This window comes from Dipodomys ordii, unplaced genomic scaffold (assembly GCF_000151885.1).
Source record: "Dipodomys ordii isolate 6190 unplaced genomic scaffold, Dord_2.0 Scaffold24, whole genome shotgun sequence".
NCBI classification, from domain to species: domain Eukaryota; kingdom Metazoa; phylum Chordata; class Mammalia; order Rodentia; family Heteromyidae; genus Dipodomys; species Dipodomys ordii.
Window position 1 is genome coordinate 9815351 of NW_012267240.1, and position 19030 is coordinate 9834380.

The 19030-nt window shown below is 39.1% G+C and overlaps 1 protein-coding gene across 1 annotated transcript in view; it reads left to right on the forward strand.

Moving 5' to 3' along the window:
- LOC105984421 (chromosome unknown open reading frame, human C10orf67) overlaps positions 1-19030 on the forward strand; it is a 74473-nt gene that overhangs the window by 14501 nt on the left and 40942 nt on the right. Inside the window, exons 5-8 of the mRNA XM_013014594.1 lie at positions 5609-5764; positions 11991-12120; positions 13231-13289; positions 15533-15598. Coding sequence (XP_012870048.1) covers positions 5609-5764; positions 11991-12120; positions 13231-13289; positions 15533-15598 — 411 coding nt within the window. The remainder of the gene's footprint in view (positions 1-5608; positions 5765-11990; positions 12121-13230; positions 13290-15532; positions 15599-19030) is intronic.

Sequence of the window (19030 nt, forward strand, 5' to 3'; positions counted from 1 at the left end):
GTGTGCACATGAGGTACACTTGAGGAGTTCTTCCATTGATACCTTTTTTTCTATGTTGGGCTGGTACTGGGCCTGGATTCTGCCCCTGAGATTTTTCACTCAAGGCTAGCACTCTACTGTTTGAGTCACTGCTCCATTTCTGGCTCTTCTTTATCTGGTTCACAGACTTTTCTGCCTGTGAGACTTTGAACTGAGATCCTCATATCTCATCCTCCTGAGTAACTAGGTCATAGATGTATTTAATCTCTTTTCTCTAAAACTCGTGGGAAGAAGAGTAATTCAGAATTCCGTGGTTTATGAAAGCATGGTATTATATGGTCCTTTATATCTTCAATCATCTTTGAGACAACGATATGTTCCCAATAAATATAAAATATTCAAAAACAATTGAAGGAGATTAAGAAGCCTCAGTTCAAACCCTATACCAGCACGGACACACACACACACACACACACACACACACACACACACACACACAGAATGAATTTTAAAAGTAAGGGTGAATGATGAATGCTACTCCTTATATATTCCATCTCTACTTCTAGAAGTAGAAATCATTTAAAGGCTTAAATTCTTTATATCACCAGTTTTCCATAAACATACCAAGTATGATTAACCACAAAGATATTATGATTAGTGATCTTCCCCTATTAATAACTTGTTCATATGAAATTGAAGTCATTATTTGACTCTTCACTTTGGACTGTTGGCATCGTTCTGAGGCATGACCTTATGAAGACTTCCAAAGCTGGGCCACTCAGCTGAGTAAGGCCTTGTCATAAGCAACAACAGGAGAGTCCAAAAGACAACCCAAGTGTCCAAAGGACCAGCATATGTGACTCTCTGCTGCCCTCTGGAGACCAACTAAGGGTAGAGGTACTTTTACTCTTAGGGAACAAGTTCCTAATTCTAACTTTTAAAGCATTTTGTGAGATGTTATAGTGTTTTATTTGTAGATAAAACAAAGATGACATTTTAGAAAAACTGCATATTAGCTTTTATTGTCCTGATGCACGTATCATTAATTATTCTGATAAGAAAAGAGACTATTTGTAAGTATTTCAAAAACATAAAAATTTAGGAATTTAAGCACATAAAAATTCTTAGAACAGAGAAGGCACACCAACACTAGTTTTTAAACTAATAAGCAATTGAATTGAATATTTTCCTTTGCTGTTTATTTTTTATATTTTCTTTCATCATATAACCTTGATATTAATTTCTAGGCCATCTATGTAATTTGTAGTTTCTTTTGGATTATCTTGCTATCTTCCCTTGTGATTCATTGATTTATTTTTGTAATAGTATGGTTGTCTTTTCTTCTTTATTTTTTCTCATCTCTACTAGCAGTTTGGTTACCTGAAGATGACATAAAACATCTTAGAATTATAGGATTGTATCTCAAACCCATATCTTGGCTTGAATCACATAAAAAGTCCACAATTTTATCTGGGCATGGTGCCTCTAGCCTATATTCCTATCTCCTTGGGAAGCAGAGATTAGGAAGATTGTGATTCACAGGCAGTACAGGCAAGCTGCAAAACCCCATCTCAACCAGTAGAAAGCTGAGTGTAGTAGTGTGAATCTGTCATCCCAGCTACAAAGGAAGCATAAATAGAATTGTTTGTGGTCCAGGCAAGCTCAGGGAGTAACGTGAGATCCTATTTACAAAATACCTAAAGTAAAAGAGCAGAGAGGCTGGAGTGTGACTGAGTTGTAGAACTACAACCTAGCAAGCACAAGGCCCTGTGTTACCACACACACACACACACACACACACACACACACACACACACACTCCACACTTTTATTTTTTCCCTCCCTACATAACTACTAATGTCGTATTTTCCATCTTCGTAATATATACTCATTAGAAACTTATTTTTAAATGGTACCTTCATTGCTTTATTTTTGATGTTTTTATCTATTTTCATTTTTACCCGTAGTTATTTACATACCACTGTTAAGTATTAAAATATCCTAAAAAAATAAAAAATAAGAAAATATTCTGAATGTCACTATATGTTTACTTTTACCAGTGATTTTATACTTTTATATGTGTTCATATTACTACTTACTTACTTTTAGTTTGAATTTGTAGAACTTCCTTTAGCATTTTAAATAAAACAGATCTCGGGGCTGGGAAGGTGGCTCAGTGGTAGAGCGCTTGCCTTGCATGCATGAGGCCCTGGGTTCGATTCCTCAGCACCACATAAGCAAAAAGAAAAAAGCCAGAAGTGGCGCTGAGGCTCAAGTGGTAGAGCGCTAGCCTTGAGCTGAAGAGCTGAGGGACAGTGCCCAGGCCCAGAGTTCAGGCCCACGACCGGACCCAAAACATAAATAAATAAATAAATAAAATAATAAATAAATAAATAAAATAATAAATAAATAAATAAAACAGGTCTCATGATGAATAATGTCTTCAGATTCTACTTGGGACTGTCTTCACCTCTTTTTTCAGGTCTGAAGGACAGCTTTGCCTGACACAGGAAGCTCACTGGCTTTTCAGATTCTGCTTTTGACTGTCAAGAATTTCATTTGAATATTTTTTTGAGTTCATCTTTCCTATGTCCTTAAACTTACACATGTTGAAATACTCCCAAGAATTAGGGGGTTTTCAACTACTTTCTCTGTCTTCTCTGTGCATCTTGGTACTGGGGCTTGAATTCAGGGTTTCTGCTCTCCCTTAGCTTTTTTTCTATGGCCTGTCCTGGAGTTTGAACTCAGGGCCTGAGTGCTAACCCTGAGCTTTTTTTGCTCAAGGCTAAAGCTCTACCACTTGAGCCATAGCTCCACTTCTGGATGTTTTGGTAATTTATTGGAGAGAAGAGTCTCATGGACTTTCCTGGTCAGGCTGCCTTTGAACCTCAACCCTCAGGTCTCAACCTCCTGAGTAGCTAAAATTGTAAGTGTGAACCATCAGGGCCCACATCTCTTAGCTATTTTACTCAGGGCTGGTGCTTTACCACTTGAGCCACACCTCCATTTCTGGCATTTTTGGTGGTTAAGAATCTCAGGGACTTTTCTACCCAGGCTGGCTTCAAACCATCCTTTTCAGATCTCAGCTTCCTGAGTAGCTAGAATCACAGACATGAGCTATCGCTGCCTGAATCAAATCTTGTATTTGGGGTTTATTTGTTTGTTTGTTTAGAAATTTTCTACCTCTTTCTCTTTTTTCTTCTACTGAGATTTCTGCAACTCACATATCCATTTCTTTCATGGTATCCTTCATGCTTTCTTCTTTTTTTCACTCTTTATCTTTTTATTCTTACATCTGGCTAATTAGAAAATAATCTGTCTTTGGTATCATTTTTTCTTCCTGGTTGAATTTGTTGTTGATATTCTCTGTTGTATTCTTAAATTCTATCATTGTATCCTAAGGATTTCTGTTGAGTTATTTATTCTTTATTAATTTCCATTTCTTTATTAGGCTTCTAATCAAGAAGGTTAGGGGGGAGTACCATGTGTTTATGACAAAGGAGTAAAACCACCCCCAAAGGAACCACAGAAGCTTGCAGGACAGATCATCCCCAAATCACCTGTTGTGGTGAAGTTCATTCCAGAGTAGCGTGATCCCATGGGAGCTGTTCTTTCCCCAGGTGATGACAGCAATAAAAAAAATCCCCAGAATGCTGGAGACCCCTCACTGAGATAATGTCCAACCAGGCCACACCTGTAACTAAGCCATTGCTGCTGCTGCTGCTGCTGCTTCTACTGTTATTTTAAAGGTGATGTGCAGGTTTATAGTTACATAAGTCCGGCAGTGAGTACATTTCTTTTTGGACAATGTCACTCCTTCCCTCCCTCTCTCCCAGTTTTTCCCTCCCTTCCCTACCCACAAGTTGTATAGCTTATTTTCAACATAGTGTCTAGTGACACTATGTGTTTTATTTGTGCACGTGTTCCCTTTGTCCCTCCATTTCTGAGTTCCCCCGTACTCTCCCAGAGACAGATAAGCAAACAAGCAAAACACAAAGAAAAGAACATAAAAACAGCAATGGAGGAAAAAAGTCCTCTTGTTTCCATTTCCTGGGGTTCATTTTAATAAAGACTATTTTATATGATCAGATGCACGTGGGCACTGCATCTTTGTGTCCTCTAAGGGTATCTTCATTTGGTCTCACTGAGTGTGAATGTCTAGAGTCTTATATAAACAATCCTATCCCTGTGCATATTAGATCTAATCTCCATTTATGAGAGAAAACATACAAGGCCTCTTTATGTAGCTCTTTTTCCCCTTTCCCCTAATTCTTCTTCTATTTACTCTTAATTCTCGTGTCTGTACTCCGAAGAGAATGAAGATGAGCTGTCATGACATTTTCCTGTGACATCTTACCTCTAGTAAATTTCCTTTCTCTGCCCTTCAGCATGTCTCTTTATTTGGTGTATTAATGGTGAGGAGCCAGACCTGATGTATTCCTTTCTTGATAAGTTTTCCTATTACTCTCACTATGCCTGGCCTGTATTCTCTTACTGGACACAGGATTAAGGTAGATTAGCTGCCTTGGTTGTCTGGTAACATTTGACAGATGGCTCTGGTGGAAGGGCAAAACCAAACAAATGGTGCCCAAAATCACAGTGGGATGAGACCATGTCTCTGCATCTGTGGCTGACTCGGCACAGGCCTGTCATGTCTCTTTAAACCTTCTTTATCGTTCTTAGCCTAGACCAGAGTTGTGCAGCCTCCTACCTGGGTCACAAAGCACCCACAAAGGACTTTTGTTGATGAGCAGTTGCGAAACTCTTGTTGTGGTGGGGGGCTCATTTCTGGGATATATTTTCTTTGCATGGCTTATAAAGTCAGAGTAATATATGCTGTGTTCTATAGAGTAATGCTGGGCTGTTTTGCCTGACACTGCCACCAAGTTGAATGTAAAGAGAGTTATTAAGTAGATTCGGTAAGTCATGTCTGTAAACCTAGCTACTTGAGAGGCCAAGATAAGAAGGATTGCATTTCAAGGCCAGCCTGGGCAAAAAAGTTTGTGAGACCCTCATCTTAATCAGTAGCAAGGCATAATGACACACAGCTGTCATCTCAGCTATGGTGGAAATTGTAAATAGGATAACCATAGTTTAGGTTTGTCTGGACAGAAAAGAGATCCTAATTCAAAAATAAGCAGACCTCAAAAGAGCAGAGGTATGGTTCAAGCATAGAGTAACTGACTAGCAATCATGAATCCCTGAGTTCAAATCTCAGTACCACCGAAAAAAGCCAAACAACAACAAAAATCACCGTACATAATTATTTACTAAAGCTGGTGTACTTTATAAAAAAAACTTCATCTTAAAAATAAAACCATTCTTGGTGGTACTATGTTAGTATCTGATTTTTTTTGGGGGGGTGTCAGTCGTGGGGCTTGAACTCTGGGCTTGGGCGCTGTCCCTGCACTCTTCAGCTCAAGGTGAGTGCTCTACCACTTGAGCCGCAGCTCCACTTCCGGTTTTCTGGTGGTTTATTGGAGATAAGAGTCTCACAGACTTTCCTGTGTGGTCTGGCTTTGAACTGCAACCCTCAGATCTCAGCTTCCTGAGTAGCTAGGGTTACAGGTGTGAGTCACCGGCGCCAGCCTTAGTGTCTGATTTTTACTACTTCTGTTTTTCCCACCAGCGGTACTTTGATGTTGAGGAAGAGAAGTCTGCCTTGCATGATGCGGCAAATTTCCAACTGGGTATTTTAAAAAGAAAGTTGAGGGAGAGAGATGATCTTATCAAGGAATTAAAAGAGGAGCTCGAGAGATATGAAGAACTTGGTTATCAAAAATATGTAAGTTTCAATGCAAAGAATAACTTTTCATATGTGTAAGTAAAATCAGAGATAGCTAAGAGCTTGAGTTGAGAACAAATAGATTTTGCTGGGTCTGACAACTCACACCTGTAACCTTAGATGCTCAGGAGGCTGAGATCTAAGGATCTTGGATCAAAGACAACTTGCATAGGCTATTTCAAGAGACTCTTATCTCCAATTAACCAGCAAAAAGCTGGAAATGGAGGTTTAGCTCAAGTGGCAGAGCATCAGAAGTAAACAAACAAAAAAAAACAAACAAAAACCCAAGGGAGAACTCAAGGCCTAGAATTCAAGTCACAGTAGCAAAAAAAAAAAAAAAAAAGAATAAAATGGAGTTGGGGAATCATAACAGCTCTCCATAATATGAACCAATCTAACATTTTACTATGTAATGGTGTGTTCTAGAAAGTCCATAATAATTATAAATAAGGACAATAGAAACTAAAATAACCTACTTTCCTGAAACATCTCACCCTGAAAGAGTGGATTTTTGTTATATTAATGAAGAATCTCAACCTTTGTTGCAGTCAAGATAGATGAAAAGACACAAAGCTAATCTTCCCAGATCAGAGACTTCTAAGAAGTTAACTTGGAACAGAATGGTCTTTATATAATAATAATAATAATATCAAGAAGGAACCGTAAGCCAGGTGCCAGTGGCTCATGCCTGTAATCCAAACTACTCAGGAGATTGAATAGCAGTTCGAAGCCATCTAGGACAGGAAACTTCGTGAGACTCATATCTCCAATTAACCACCAGAAAACTAGAAGTGAGGCTAAGGTTCAAAGTGATAGAGGTCTAACCTTGAGCAAAAAAGCTCAAGGACGGTACCAAGGCCCTGAGTTTAAGCTCCACGACTGAAATAAACAAATGAACAAAATAAATAAATAAATGAAAGGAGCTGGGCCCTGGTGGCTCATGACTGTATCCTAGCGACTCTGGAGGATGAGATATGAGAATCATGGTTCAAACCCAGAGGCAGGGCAAAAATAATTTAGGAGACTCTTAACAGCAAAAAAGTTGGAAGTGGAGATGTGGCTCAAATGATAATATGCCAGCTTTGAGAGAAAAAGCCAAGCAGGAGTACAAAGCCCCAAGTTCAAGCACAATACAGGCAGGCAGGCAGGTAGGCATACACACGTGCTTCACACACACACACACACACACACACACACATCACGAAGGAAAACCTTTGAAGGATTTCCCTCCTGGTTTTCCCTCTAACCTTGAGATTCTGCCTTAACTAACATAGCATAGATGTAGTGCGGATGATTTTGGTACATTCATTTCACTCCCTCAAACATCTTAGCACTTCTGTTCTCAGCCCATTCAGCTGTTGTGGGACAAGAATGAAGGGGGAGGGGAGGCAGCTTTGTGAGGATCATACATGGGACCTGCACCCCACTCAATGTAAGGAGTTTGTTCTCTGAATTTGAATGACAGCCAGATAACTTACTTATTCTGTGATAATCTGCCCCCAAGAAGACCACAGTCAGGATTTCTGTAAACACTGCAAGGCTTGGGAACACTAGGGTAAATTAATGGGGTATATAGATCTCTCCTAGGGACCCTAAATACGTGGCAGCGTTTGATACAAGCACACATGTGTGCATTCCTGTGTCACAAATTCAGACCCTGAGCTCTCTCAAATCAACTTGTGAAATACTACTCTGACAGATCTTCTAGGAACAAACTATTTTAAACCTTCTTGCCATATAAACTCTACAATCTAGATGATAGGTTAAGTGCTATTTGAAATTTCATCTTAAAACAACTGCACCCTCTAGTGGTATAAAAACATCCCTAGATGATACTAAATAATTCTAAATCTGCAGTTTGGTTTGGAAGAACACTTTAAAAATTCCAAGTAGTAGTGGTAATATTTTGAACAAACTTGAAATAAATAAGCATTATTTGGTTCATCTAAAACTAGTTTGTCTTTACTGATCATCAAATTATAGAAGTAGCTTTAGCATTAATAGATGTCACATCTCTTGTCTGAGAAATCTGCTAAGAAGGTAATAGGAAAAAGCAAGGTCAGTAAGTAGCTGCTTTGAATTGTATTTATGACAAAATGGAAATCAGAAAAGGCAACTCTTCAAGTTACAGAGACCTCATCTCCATATGAGAACAGCTTTGATACTGAATTTTCCCAGGAGCAACTTCATTCAAGTTTTCCATGGGAAAACAGTGGGACTAAGCTGCATGCTGGTGGCTCACACCTGTAATCCTAGCTACTCAGGAGGCTGAGAGCTGAGCATCATGGTTCGAAGCCAGCCTCGCAGGAAAATGTGTGAGATTTTTATCTCCAATTAACCACCAGAAAACTGGAAGTGGATCCGTGGCTCAAAGTGGTAGAGTACTAGCATTGAACAGAAGAAGCTCAAGAACAGCGACCTGGTCCTGAGTTCAAGCCCCACAATTGACAAACAACACAACAACCAAAAAAATACCCAATGTTATTTAGCTACATACCATCATCATTGTCACTGAAGTATTCTGTATGCCCCTTAAGAATTCACAAAACTACTCAAGAGGATAAGATCTGAGGATTGCAGTTTGAAGCCAACCTGAGCTGAAAAGTCCTGTGAGACTCTCCAATTAACCAAATCTCCAATTAACCAAAAGAAAACCAGAAGTGGAATTGTGGCTTAAAGTGGTATCCTTGAGCAAAAGAGCTCAGGGACAGAGCACATCCCCTGAATTCAAAGACCATGATGGATTTAAAAAAAAAATCATGGAACAGGTTAGCCTGTCAGAGGCTACATCTGTATGCATGGGTACACATGTGTGCTCACTGTATATGTATGATGAATGTGTGTATGTAGACACGTACATGTGCATATGCGAACATGTGAGCATGTGTATTTATACATGCGTACAAGTATACATTTGTGTGCACACAGGTGTATATGCAAGCAGGTATCCAGGTTTGCATTGTGTGTGCATGCATACAGTGTGTGTATATGTGTATGGAGATGTGTGTTTTGTGTGTGCGCAGGCACACGCCACATGTGTGTTTTCATTTCAGCTGAAGTTGCTTTATTAGGTCGATTTTTCAGTTTTCCTTCTAAGCCCAACATAGATGAGGTAATCTTCCTCCCTCCTTCCCTCCCTCCACTGGTGAACAATCTACTGCTGTGGCTGACAACTCTGAAACAGAGCTGTCATTCAAGAGAGGCAGCTCTGCAGGGCTGCGCTGTCCCAGGGTGCCACTTTCCTGGTTGTCACTCACTGGGGAAGCACCTGCTCTTCTCCATGACTGCCATGAGGCATGCACATGCATCGGAACACCACGCCTCCCCTGGCATCAAATTGAGACGTCCAAGTACTGCACAGGGAGCCTGCAGGATGGAGACAGTAACATCACAGAATGGAAACTGCTGAGAAGGCACACAAAGAGCCCTGAGCCAGGAGCCAGCCTTCACTGTGTTCAAGAGTCACCTGCACATCTTATATAGATTGACATCAGAGAGTCTGGATGACAGTCTGCATTTCCAGAAAGTTCTCAAATACTGCTGGGATAGCTGGTCTGTGGGCCACACCCTGAATAGGAAAGATCTTGGTTATATTGTTTTCAGTATAATCAGTTCCCTCAAGAAAGCGGGAATCAGTAATTTTGTACATGTTGTGAACATTCTAAGAGAAATACATCACCATCTGAAAGCCTAGCTTCTATAATAGAGTATGACAAACAACAACAACAAAGTATAGAGTAGCAAGTTCCTTTATAAATTTAAAGTTGAGAGTGGCTCTGAGTCACACACAGACTCTCTTGGAGTATAATTTGGCTTTAACCCTCTATGCCAAGTTAGCCACTTTCTAATGATCTCCACCCTTCTTACCCTGGCTTTATTAATGCAGTTTATGTTAAAGGAGACTCATGGTTTAAGAAAACCAAAATGAGGGATGTAGACAGATGGCAGAAGAAACGCCACCACAAAACATGCCACTCAGAGCAGCCCAGAACTCTCCCTTTGTTCATTTTGTTAATGAGCATCCTTATGGCTGTGGGGTGTCTGAATAGTTAATGACCTGCAGTTCCTGAAGCTGACAGATGGTGGAGACAGAGCTAAGGCCTCATCTCACAAGAATTAGGACTTGGAAAGCCATGGAGAGAGAGGAAACCCTGATTTAATGTGTTTTCTTGAGTCTTGTTTTCATGCAGAGAGATTCTTAGAAGACATTTTACACTTCATCTAGTTCACTCGAATAGTTCACTAGTTTATGATAACCGGCACCTATGCAAGTCACTGTGGGTTTGTAATCTGTAGTGAGGAAATTAGGCTTACATCATTGAAGGTTATTTTTTTAGTTTGCTTATCCGAAAAAAAAATCCTATCTATGCATAACTATATTCTGTCATAGTCTCAAACTGAACTCTGTGGAATAAGAAATGAATGAATAGGATTCTATACTAAGAAAACCATGTTGTGTATTAATTCCTCATTAGAAGTGTTAGTATTCATTAGTTAAGAATTAATTAGAATCCCAGCACTCTGGAGGCTGGGATGAGGAGGAACATGATGAGTTCAAGCTAATCTGTATTACATAACTACTGTGTCAAAAAGAGCTAATGGGGCACAGATAATTTAAGTGAATGATGAATCAGGATCTTGAAGATTTGTCACTGAGTACAAATTGAAACAGCCTATTTCAAATACTTCTAATTTATATGGATATAATTTCATTGGGGAGTCACTTGTTTTATAATAGATCTCATACTGCATTGTGAAACCTCTCATTTTGATGATTAAAAAATTTTTGAACCATTATAATCACAGGGGAAAATGCCGTAACCATATACTTCCCAGTATTTCCAAAGTTTACTAAAAATACAGTTTCAAAAGGAGCTCAATATATTGGGAGGGCTACTTGTTTTTGAGGGGATATTTTATTCTTACTTATTTGCAATCCCGGAATTATAGTGAAAAGCACAGATTCCAATTCAGCAGAAGACTTCTTTAAAGTTCCAAACTATATTTAAAAGTCTGTAGTCATTTGAAAGCAAGGCCTACATAGTTAACCAAATCTTTTAACATAACAATACTCATTTTTTGAGACTGCATCATCCATTTAATATTTTTCCATAATGAAGTATAAAATTCTGCACCAGCCTCTCTTCCAACCCATTACATCTTTATTTTATTTTATTAAAAAAAAAGTCTGGCAGTAAAATCTGGACAACCGTAGAGAGCATATTCAGATGTCTTCAATAGCTTTGAAACAGACAAGAAGAAGAAGATGAAGAAGAAGAAGAAGAAAAAAAAAGAGTAGCTGCTCCAATATGGCATAAGAAAAAGCTTCTCCCATAATAGACACAGCAAGATTTAAACAAAAGACACACATAATAAAAATGTAAATGAGTTTGCTTTCCTAAAACTATAACTTTAAAGTCTTTTGTTGTAAGTTATCCTGAAACTTTCTTACAAGGTAATCACTGTTTGCATAGAGATTTAAACCCAAGTGTTCAATAGCATTCAACGCCTGCACAGTCCCCGGGTGACAGGCATGCAAAGCCACGTTAATGTTCAGAATATGAATTGCCTCTGGGTGGCTCTTCCACCAAGCAGAAAACCAACTGTGTGGATATCCGAACGCCTGATGGACTCCATGCAGCTCCCAGCCTGAAAACGTCACCACTTTGACATGTGATGAAGCTCCTCACCACACTGGCAGCACGGACACTGGGAAATGCCACAAAGGCAGCCAGCCCCCGCCCCTCCTTAGTCTGCACGTTGCCCACCCCCTGGTGCTGCCTATCCATGATCTCCCCAGCTTGCCTAGTTACAGGGAAATAGCACTTCACACACACACACACACACGCACACACACACGCACGCACACACACACACAGAATATTGTGGGTGAAGGGGATCCAGCTGCCTCCCAGATCCAGCCTCCATAATGAATTGACCTGAACGATGAGGGGCACACAAACAGTATGATATGCATTATTCCTGTCAATAAAATGTCCCCATGCGTTGTGCTCTTTGTCGAGAATGTACTGTGGCTTTTCTTCCAGCAATTTCTATTTAGCTCTCTTCGCCCCTCCCTCCTTTTTTTTTTTTTTTTTGCTATTATAAGTGTGTAATAGAATTCAGAAAATTATATGATAGCTCTTTCTGCATGCTTATTGTCTTGGGGTTGCATATTTAAATCCTTGGCTCCCTGCTTAGATATATGAGATTTCCCATCTTTCAGGACCCTTTGAAAGATACCGGCTCCCCCAGACCTGATGTGGATTACAAAGCAGAATGTGAGAGACTGTCTCAAGTCATTGCAGGACTAGAAGATGAGATCCAATTCAATGTGAAAGAGAATTCAGTATTAGGTAACATTTTAAAACTCATTTATTCTTAGGGAAAATTTAGGCACTCAGCTAATTTTTTGCTATGTTTGTCTTTGGCACACATATATATTTGTATGGTTATTGATTTTTAAAGCCGGGTACTTGACAGCCATCTTTGATTTTGTCTAAGAAAGCAGTGGTTGATGGGGCAAAGAATTTGTCTGTAATGACACTCTCATTAACTTGGGTGTTTTGTTTTTGTTTTTGCTTTTTTTTTGTCAAACATTGGCCTTCCCAGAACAATATACTAACCAGTATTCTACATCCCTTAGAAAGATTCCAAACATAGAAACTTTCCCTGGTTTATTTCACATGCTTAACTGATTATCTAAGTGGTAACACTTAAATACATAAGTGTATGCTTACATATGTGCTTTGTAGGGAAGCTGAGTTAGCACCTCATAAAAGAAACACTCGCCCTTACTCCTTATGTACTGCTAATTTTCTATATGAGTTTTAAATACCAATTCTCATTGTACAGTTTCTACCCATTTGGTTCATCCCATAAGCCATTGGTAGATGTTGCATTTCAAGTACCAAAGTACCATTATTGTTAAGTACTGAACTATATTGTTTATATTTGTGTTCATGGTATATAAGGTTGCCCTTCATCTCTGCTATAAAAGGCAATGAGCAAGAAAAAGGATCAATGAAAGTTAGTAAAGCATGGATAAAATGAGATATAATATCTCCTGAACATAAAACTAGACTCAGAGGTTCCCTGTCTCTTCCATAGTAGAAAGATGTGCTCCTTTCTTCCTGAGTCATAATATACTACCTGCTAAATAAAGCACTTTGGAGAGGCTGTGACTAATAGCAAAAAGTCTTCTCTGCTCAACCTGATGAAAAGCTTCCAACCCTCAGCCACACTTGGATCTTGAACTTACTTCTTAATCCCTATGGGACCAGCCGGTGGAACAGCAGGAAGGAGGGGATGAATGTCAAGGGCAGTTGTGAAGGTCACAGTCCTGCTAGGGCTTGCGTCCACCATGCCTGCCTGTGGCTCCCCAGCCTGCCCCCAAGTAGGCAGTATGAATACTGCAGCATACGCATGTAATTTCATGGTTGGCCTCTCTCTCCTTTTGTTTCCAGAAGATGAAATTTTAAATCTGAAAGAGTTTGCAGAGCAGGATCAGAGAACTATTCAGAAGGTACGGTAACATTTTAACATTGATAAATGACTTTTTAAATTGAAATATCAACTTCATGGGTGCCATGACACTGAAGCCAGATTGTCTAAGGATGTAAGAAAAGTTGATTTATTATGTATTTGATTGTGTATTTCCTTGGTATTTGGGGGAAGACTAGCTAGTCACGGATAAGATTTCTGTATTCAGAATTCATAGGTCTAGCCAAGTTCCAGTGGCTCATGCCTATAAAATCCTAGCTACTCAGGAGGCTGAGATCTAAGAATCACAGTTCAAAGCCAGCCTGGGCAGGAAAGTTTGTGAGATTCTTATCTCCAATAAACTACTCAGAAAGGACTGGAAATGGCACCCTGGCTCAAATGGTAGAGTGCTAGCTTTAAGCACAGAGACTCAAGGACAGAGTCTAGTTCCTGAGTTCAAGCCTCAGGACTGGCAATAATAATAATGATAATGATAATAATAATTTATTGGTCTATAGATGCTTCTTTTACTGGGATAATTGAGCGTCTATTGATTGAAAAGTTACCTACCATTGGAAAGTTTCAACACATGTTTACAGTGGTGAGAAAATTCCATTCTTTAGAAGTCTTAATCTTCAGATCTTGGTTGGTGCTCATTTTTCTGAATTGGGATGAGTTAGGCTCAAAGCCATCAGAAAATCATGAGTGAGCGCAGAAAGATTTCCTAGAGCAGCTAAGGCAGGAGGACCATACCAGTCCCTGCTTCCTGCAGGTAAGACTCATTTCCAGCTTTCATTCCCTGAGCTCTGTTCCCTCCCAATGTGGCTTTACTGTTTATGGCAACGTGAAACTTTCTCTTGGGGTGATGAATAGGATGGGGGTATATTTAGCATTCAAAAAACAGATACATGACAAAGAATATTCATATCCTCAAATTATGCCAAATAAATCTAAATGTTTTCCAGTAACTGAGCCAAGTATTATTTTTCACATTAATATTAGACACAATTTAAAAGATTAATATTAAGACAAAATTTACAAGTTTCTCTAGCTAGGTGCAGTGGACCGAGATTATAGTCCTAGTTATTTGGAAGGTAGAGGCTAGGGAATTAAAGTCAGCCACCCTACCAAAACACAGGAGCTGCTTCTGACACAAGCTGTATATTTATCTTTGTTGGGATGTCTGTCCTTGTATTAAATCCTTATTACCCCCCCCTAATTCTGAGTGCTCTCCTTTATCATTTGCATCCTGGGCTCCAATACACTCCTCAGTTTTCCAAGAATTTGGTGTAGGGGGTGGGAGAAGAATCATTTCGGTGGCTGTTGGCAGCATAGAGGATTCTTACTTATGCCAGGGGGTGGAGCTAACGTCTGAGTGCATTTAATAGCCGTGGTCATTGTTGTTGAGTCAGACTGGCATCTCAGTAAGAGAATAAATGGGAGGGAGGCAAATATGAAACCTGAGAATAATTAAGAGGTCAGTGGGATAAACCAGGAAACTATGATTAACAAAAGCCACAAAGAACATTGACACTGAGATGTTGGTTAAATTAATAAATGAGGAATTGATTTGAAGGGGGGTCTAACTCAAGGATTCAATTTTCCCAATATAAAGTATGCATGCAAATAATAATCATTGAAATTACATAGGGTGGGAGTATTGGTGAAATAAGTGCTTTTGATGAATATGGCTTGATTATGTCCATAAATACAGCACAAAAAGCTAAAAGAAGAGAATGAAGCATATAAAAAGTAAAAGAAAGCCAGGTGCCAGTGGCTCATGCCTGTAATCCTAGCTACTCAGGAGGTTGAGTTCTGAGGATCAAGATCGAAAGCCAGCCTGGACAAAAAAAAAATATATGGCAGACCCTTACCTTCAATTCATTAGCCAGATGTGGAGCTGTGAGTCAAGTGGGTGACTGTCAGCCTTGGGTGGAAAAGTGAAGGGATGGTCCTCAGGCCCTCCATTTAAGCCCAATACTGACACACCCACACACCACAAAAGAAAGTAAACATTTGACAAATGTGACAAAAGATGTTGAATTTGGAAGGATGATGTGAGAAAGCCCGTAGACATGTTGGCATTTTCTTTGTATATTTGTTTGCCTGTATAATATTCTCATGATAACATATCAATCAATAGAAATTTCATTTTCCTTTGCCCACATTGACATCTTTTTTTCCCTGTCCTATTAAAATATGGTTTTCTTGTTTACCAAATTTTAGAAGGAAAAGTTCATCTCTTCTCTTCTGATCTTTCACAGAATATATTCTTCTTTCTTCCAGCTAATGGATGTTAGAGACAGATTGTTAGCTGAACTTGAAGCTGAAAAAGTACTAGTTCAAGAAATGGTAAGACAATTTACTTTTTTTCCCTCCTAATAGATTTCTTAAGAATGTAATGATGAAAGTGTATATGTTTTATATGTTACTTTATTTGTAAGTTTACTGTAAATGATTCATTTTCACCTTTATCAAAAATCTAACTGCATGCATCATTCTAAATATTTTAAAGCAGTTTTTAAGAAGACACTTTGAATAGTAGCATCATAAATCTTTACCAGCGAAGAGATTCTTACATAAGAATTAGTATTCTCATTTAAAACAGGATGTAAAATATTTTCATTTTATTCTGGAGATCAGAAACCAAAAATAAGTATGAGAGGCCAATATTTCAATGGATTTGCTGATTTTTAGTGACAGCTCACCATAAGTTACAACAACAAAGAAGCAAGTGCCTAGCTAGATATTTTGGCAGTCTGTGTTAGTTTCATAAGACAACACTGCCTTTTTATGCTCTTTTAAGAGAACTTTCCAGACGGCTGGTCTTTTATTTTATCTGTTGACTCCCCACCCCCAAGCCCCCCACCCTACCAGACTCATGGTGCCGTGCCGTATCTGGGCGTTCAGCTGACCACTGCTAGTCTGTCTTTGTTACAGTAAACTGACTGTGTTTATTATAATACAAAAAATAAAACACAGCTTGACTTGCGTCCTAAATGTGCTTGAAAAGAATATGATACTGTTTAGAAGAGAAAAGGTTGCTCACAGGAAATCCACAGCACTTCGGATATTAAAACATTTGCCTTTTTCCAGCTTGTCATACTCTGTGCCAAGTCAAGACTGTTCCCTTAACTGGGTTTTGTTACTCTGAGCACCCTGTGTTTTGGGTCCCTTGTCATAGAAATTAATGCAAAACAATGCTCCTGGATTACAATAAAGCCTTCTATGAAACCAACTTGGGAATGCAAGCTAGGGGAAAAAGAAAAAGGAAAGAAAACAATTGTGGTTCCCCTATTCACATCCATGATGTGTTAACAAGTGTGTTATTTTGAGCCTGTTATTTTTAAATACCTGGCGTATAAAATAGTACTTATTATTTCAGTCTATTTGACGAATTTCTTCTCACACGAATCCTCCATCTAGCTCTGTCAGTCCTCCAAGCTCCAGGTTCTACTTCCAAAAACAAATAATTAAATGTGCATATTGTCATGAAAATGGAAATTTTTTTTCTTTTATGGAGTGAGAAGCCATAGTATGTTGTTAGTTTGTTAGCAGCAATAGAGAAGAAATCAAATGACCCAGTCACAATTATATTAATTTTTTTAAAGTAAGCATTTAACTGTAAGCATTTAACTGGTGCTGTTGTAGTGTCCACCAGCACCAAATACATTTTATTTTGTTATTTAGAAGTTGGCTGAGTTCCAAACAAATGTGTTACCTAACCATAAGACCCTGCTTCATGAGCCCCTCCCAGCACAAGTGCTTAGAACTAGTTTGGGGGTTTATGTTTTCAGAAGAGGGAGTAAGATTAAGGCTCTCATTGTGATAGAAGTTTCCATGGTATACATGCTTTGGGACTCCCAAGATTCACTTTCCAGTCCCTTCTTGCCCTGGATTTTATACTATGCCCTGGGAAAAAAGGTTGGCATTGTGGCCATTTGGGCTTCTTTGTTATATGTTGTACTGTTATTTTATGTAAGCTACCATTTGTGATTGTGCAGAAGGAGAGTAAGAGAAGGGAAAGTTGGTAGTGACCACCATCATTTTGTAAAGGTGTAAAACTATTCTCACTGACAATGTACTTATGTAGTGGCTTTCCAGTATAAGTTATTTTTGGCCTATTCAGAGTCTCATGTAGCTGGGTCACTGGTGGCTCACATCTGTAGTCTTACCTACTCAGAAGGTTGAGATCTGAGGATCATTGTTCAAAGCAAGCCTGGGCAGCAAAGTCTATGAGACTCTTAACTCCAATTAGCTAGGAAAAAATTCTGGAAGTGGAGCTGTGGCTCAAGTGGTAGAGTGCCAGAGTTGAGAGAAACAACAATAACAACAACAACACAACCTAGGGGATAGCACTCAGGACCTAAGTTCAAGCTCAAGTACTGGCACAAATTAATTAAGTATGTAAATAGTTTTATGTAAAAAGTCAGAGTTGGCATCAAAACGATAAGATCAGTAAGTATAAGGAAGTGTTTAAATATATTAGACTTTTCATTGCTGAGACAAATAACTTGAGAAAATCAGCTTAAGAGAAGGAAGATTTATTTTGGCTCTGAGACTTCAGAGGTTTCACCTATGGTGGGAGCAGTGGAACAGAGCTGCTTACCTCTTGGCAGCCAGGAAGCAGAGAGAGAAAGAGAGATAGAAAGGAGGCTTAAATAAGATGTAGCCCCTAAAGACTCCACTAGGGTCCACTTCAGAAAGTTTCAATCATCTCCTAATAATGCTTTCTGATTATGAATCCATCAATGAATGAATCCACTGAATAGTGCAGAGCCCTTGTAATACAATCACCTCTTAGTGATTGGATCTACCTAGAGTGGACCAAACCATTGGCATATGAGCTTTGTGAGCAGGACAAAACCTTCAGATTCAAATATTGGAGTAACTGTACCCTAAGACTGGCTTCTGGGGAAACTTATGAAATAATTGCTCATCTTCCCATGATTCCTAGGCTAAGTGGTTTTCATTTATTTTATTATTATTATTATTTGTTATGAAGGTGATATACAGAGGGATTACAATTATATAAGTCAGGTAATGAGTATATTTCTTTTTAGACAATGTCACTCCTACCCTTGCTCTCTCCCAGTTTTTCCCTCCCATCCTCACCCACAAGTTGAATAGTTCATTTTCTACACAGTATCTAGTAAGTATCACTACTGCATTTCTCACTTATTTTATAGCTAATAAAAGAAGAAGAGAAGCTCTCATTAGATATATATCAGGATTAAACTTATTCCCTCACCTAATTTCTATCTGAATATGAAAATATCCAAGTGCGTATGGTGTTTTAGAAGAATCCACACTTGGGATAGAAAAGAGCCCTAGGGACTCTTCCAACCCCATTCAGGCTACAAAGCACTGTCACCTCTGCAAGCTGCCTGCTCCCATAACTGGGTTCCAACGACTGAGTTCCTTTCAAGGCAGGCTTGAAGTCTGCCCATTCCTATTACATGTCATTTGGCAATGTTTGAGCTTCCAGCTGGTAAACTAATGTTGCGGTGATCTGGGTAAAACTAAACTGACATCAATTCTGGAAAGACTGGCTGTTCATCAACATGACAAAACAGTGATTAAGTATGACTGCGTTCCTATACACCTTGGCAAATGTAGGAGCTAGTTCTACTGCCCATGTGGTCTCTGGTTCACTGGACCCCTCTCCCCAGGTCAGTCACATGTTTCATGAGGTCCTGTATATCTGGTAGGCCTGTCACGCCTTTACCATATGCCAAGGAGGCAGAGGGCAAGTATTGTGAAAGGAAGTGCTTCCTTAAACAG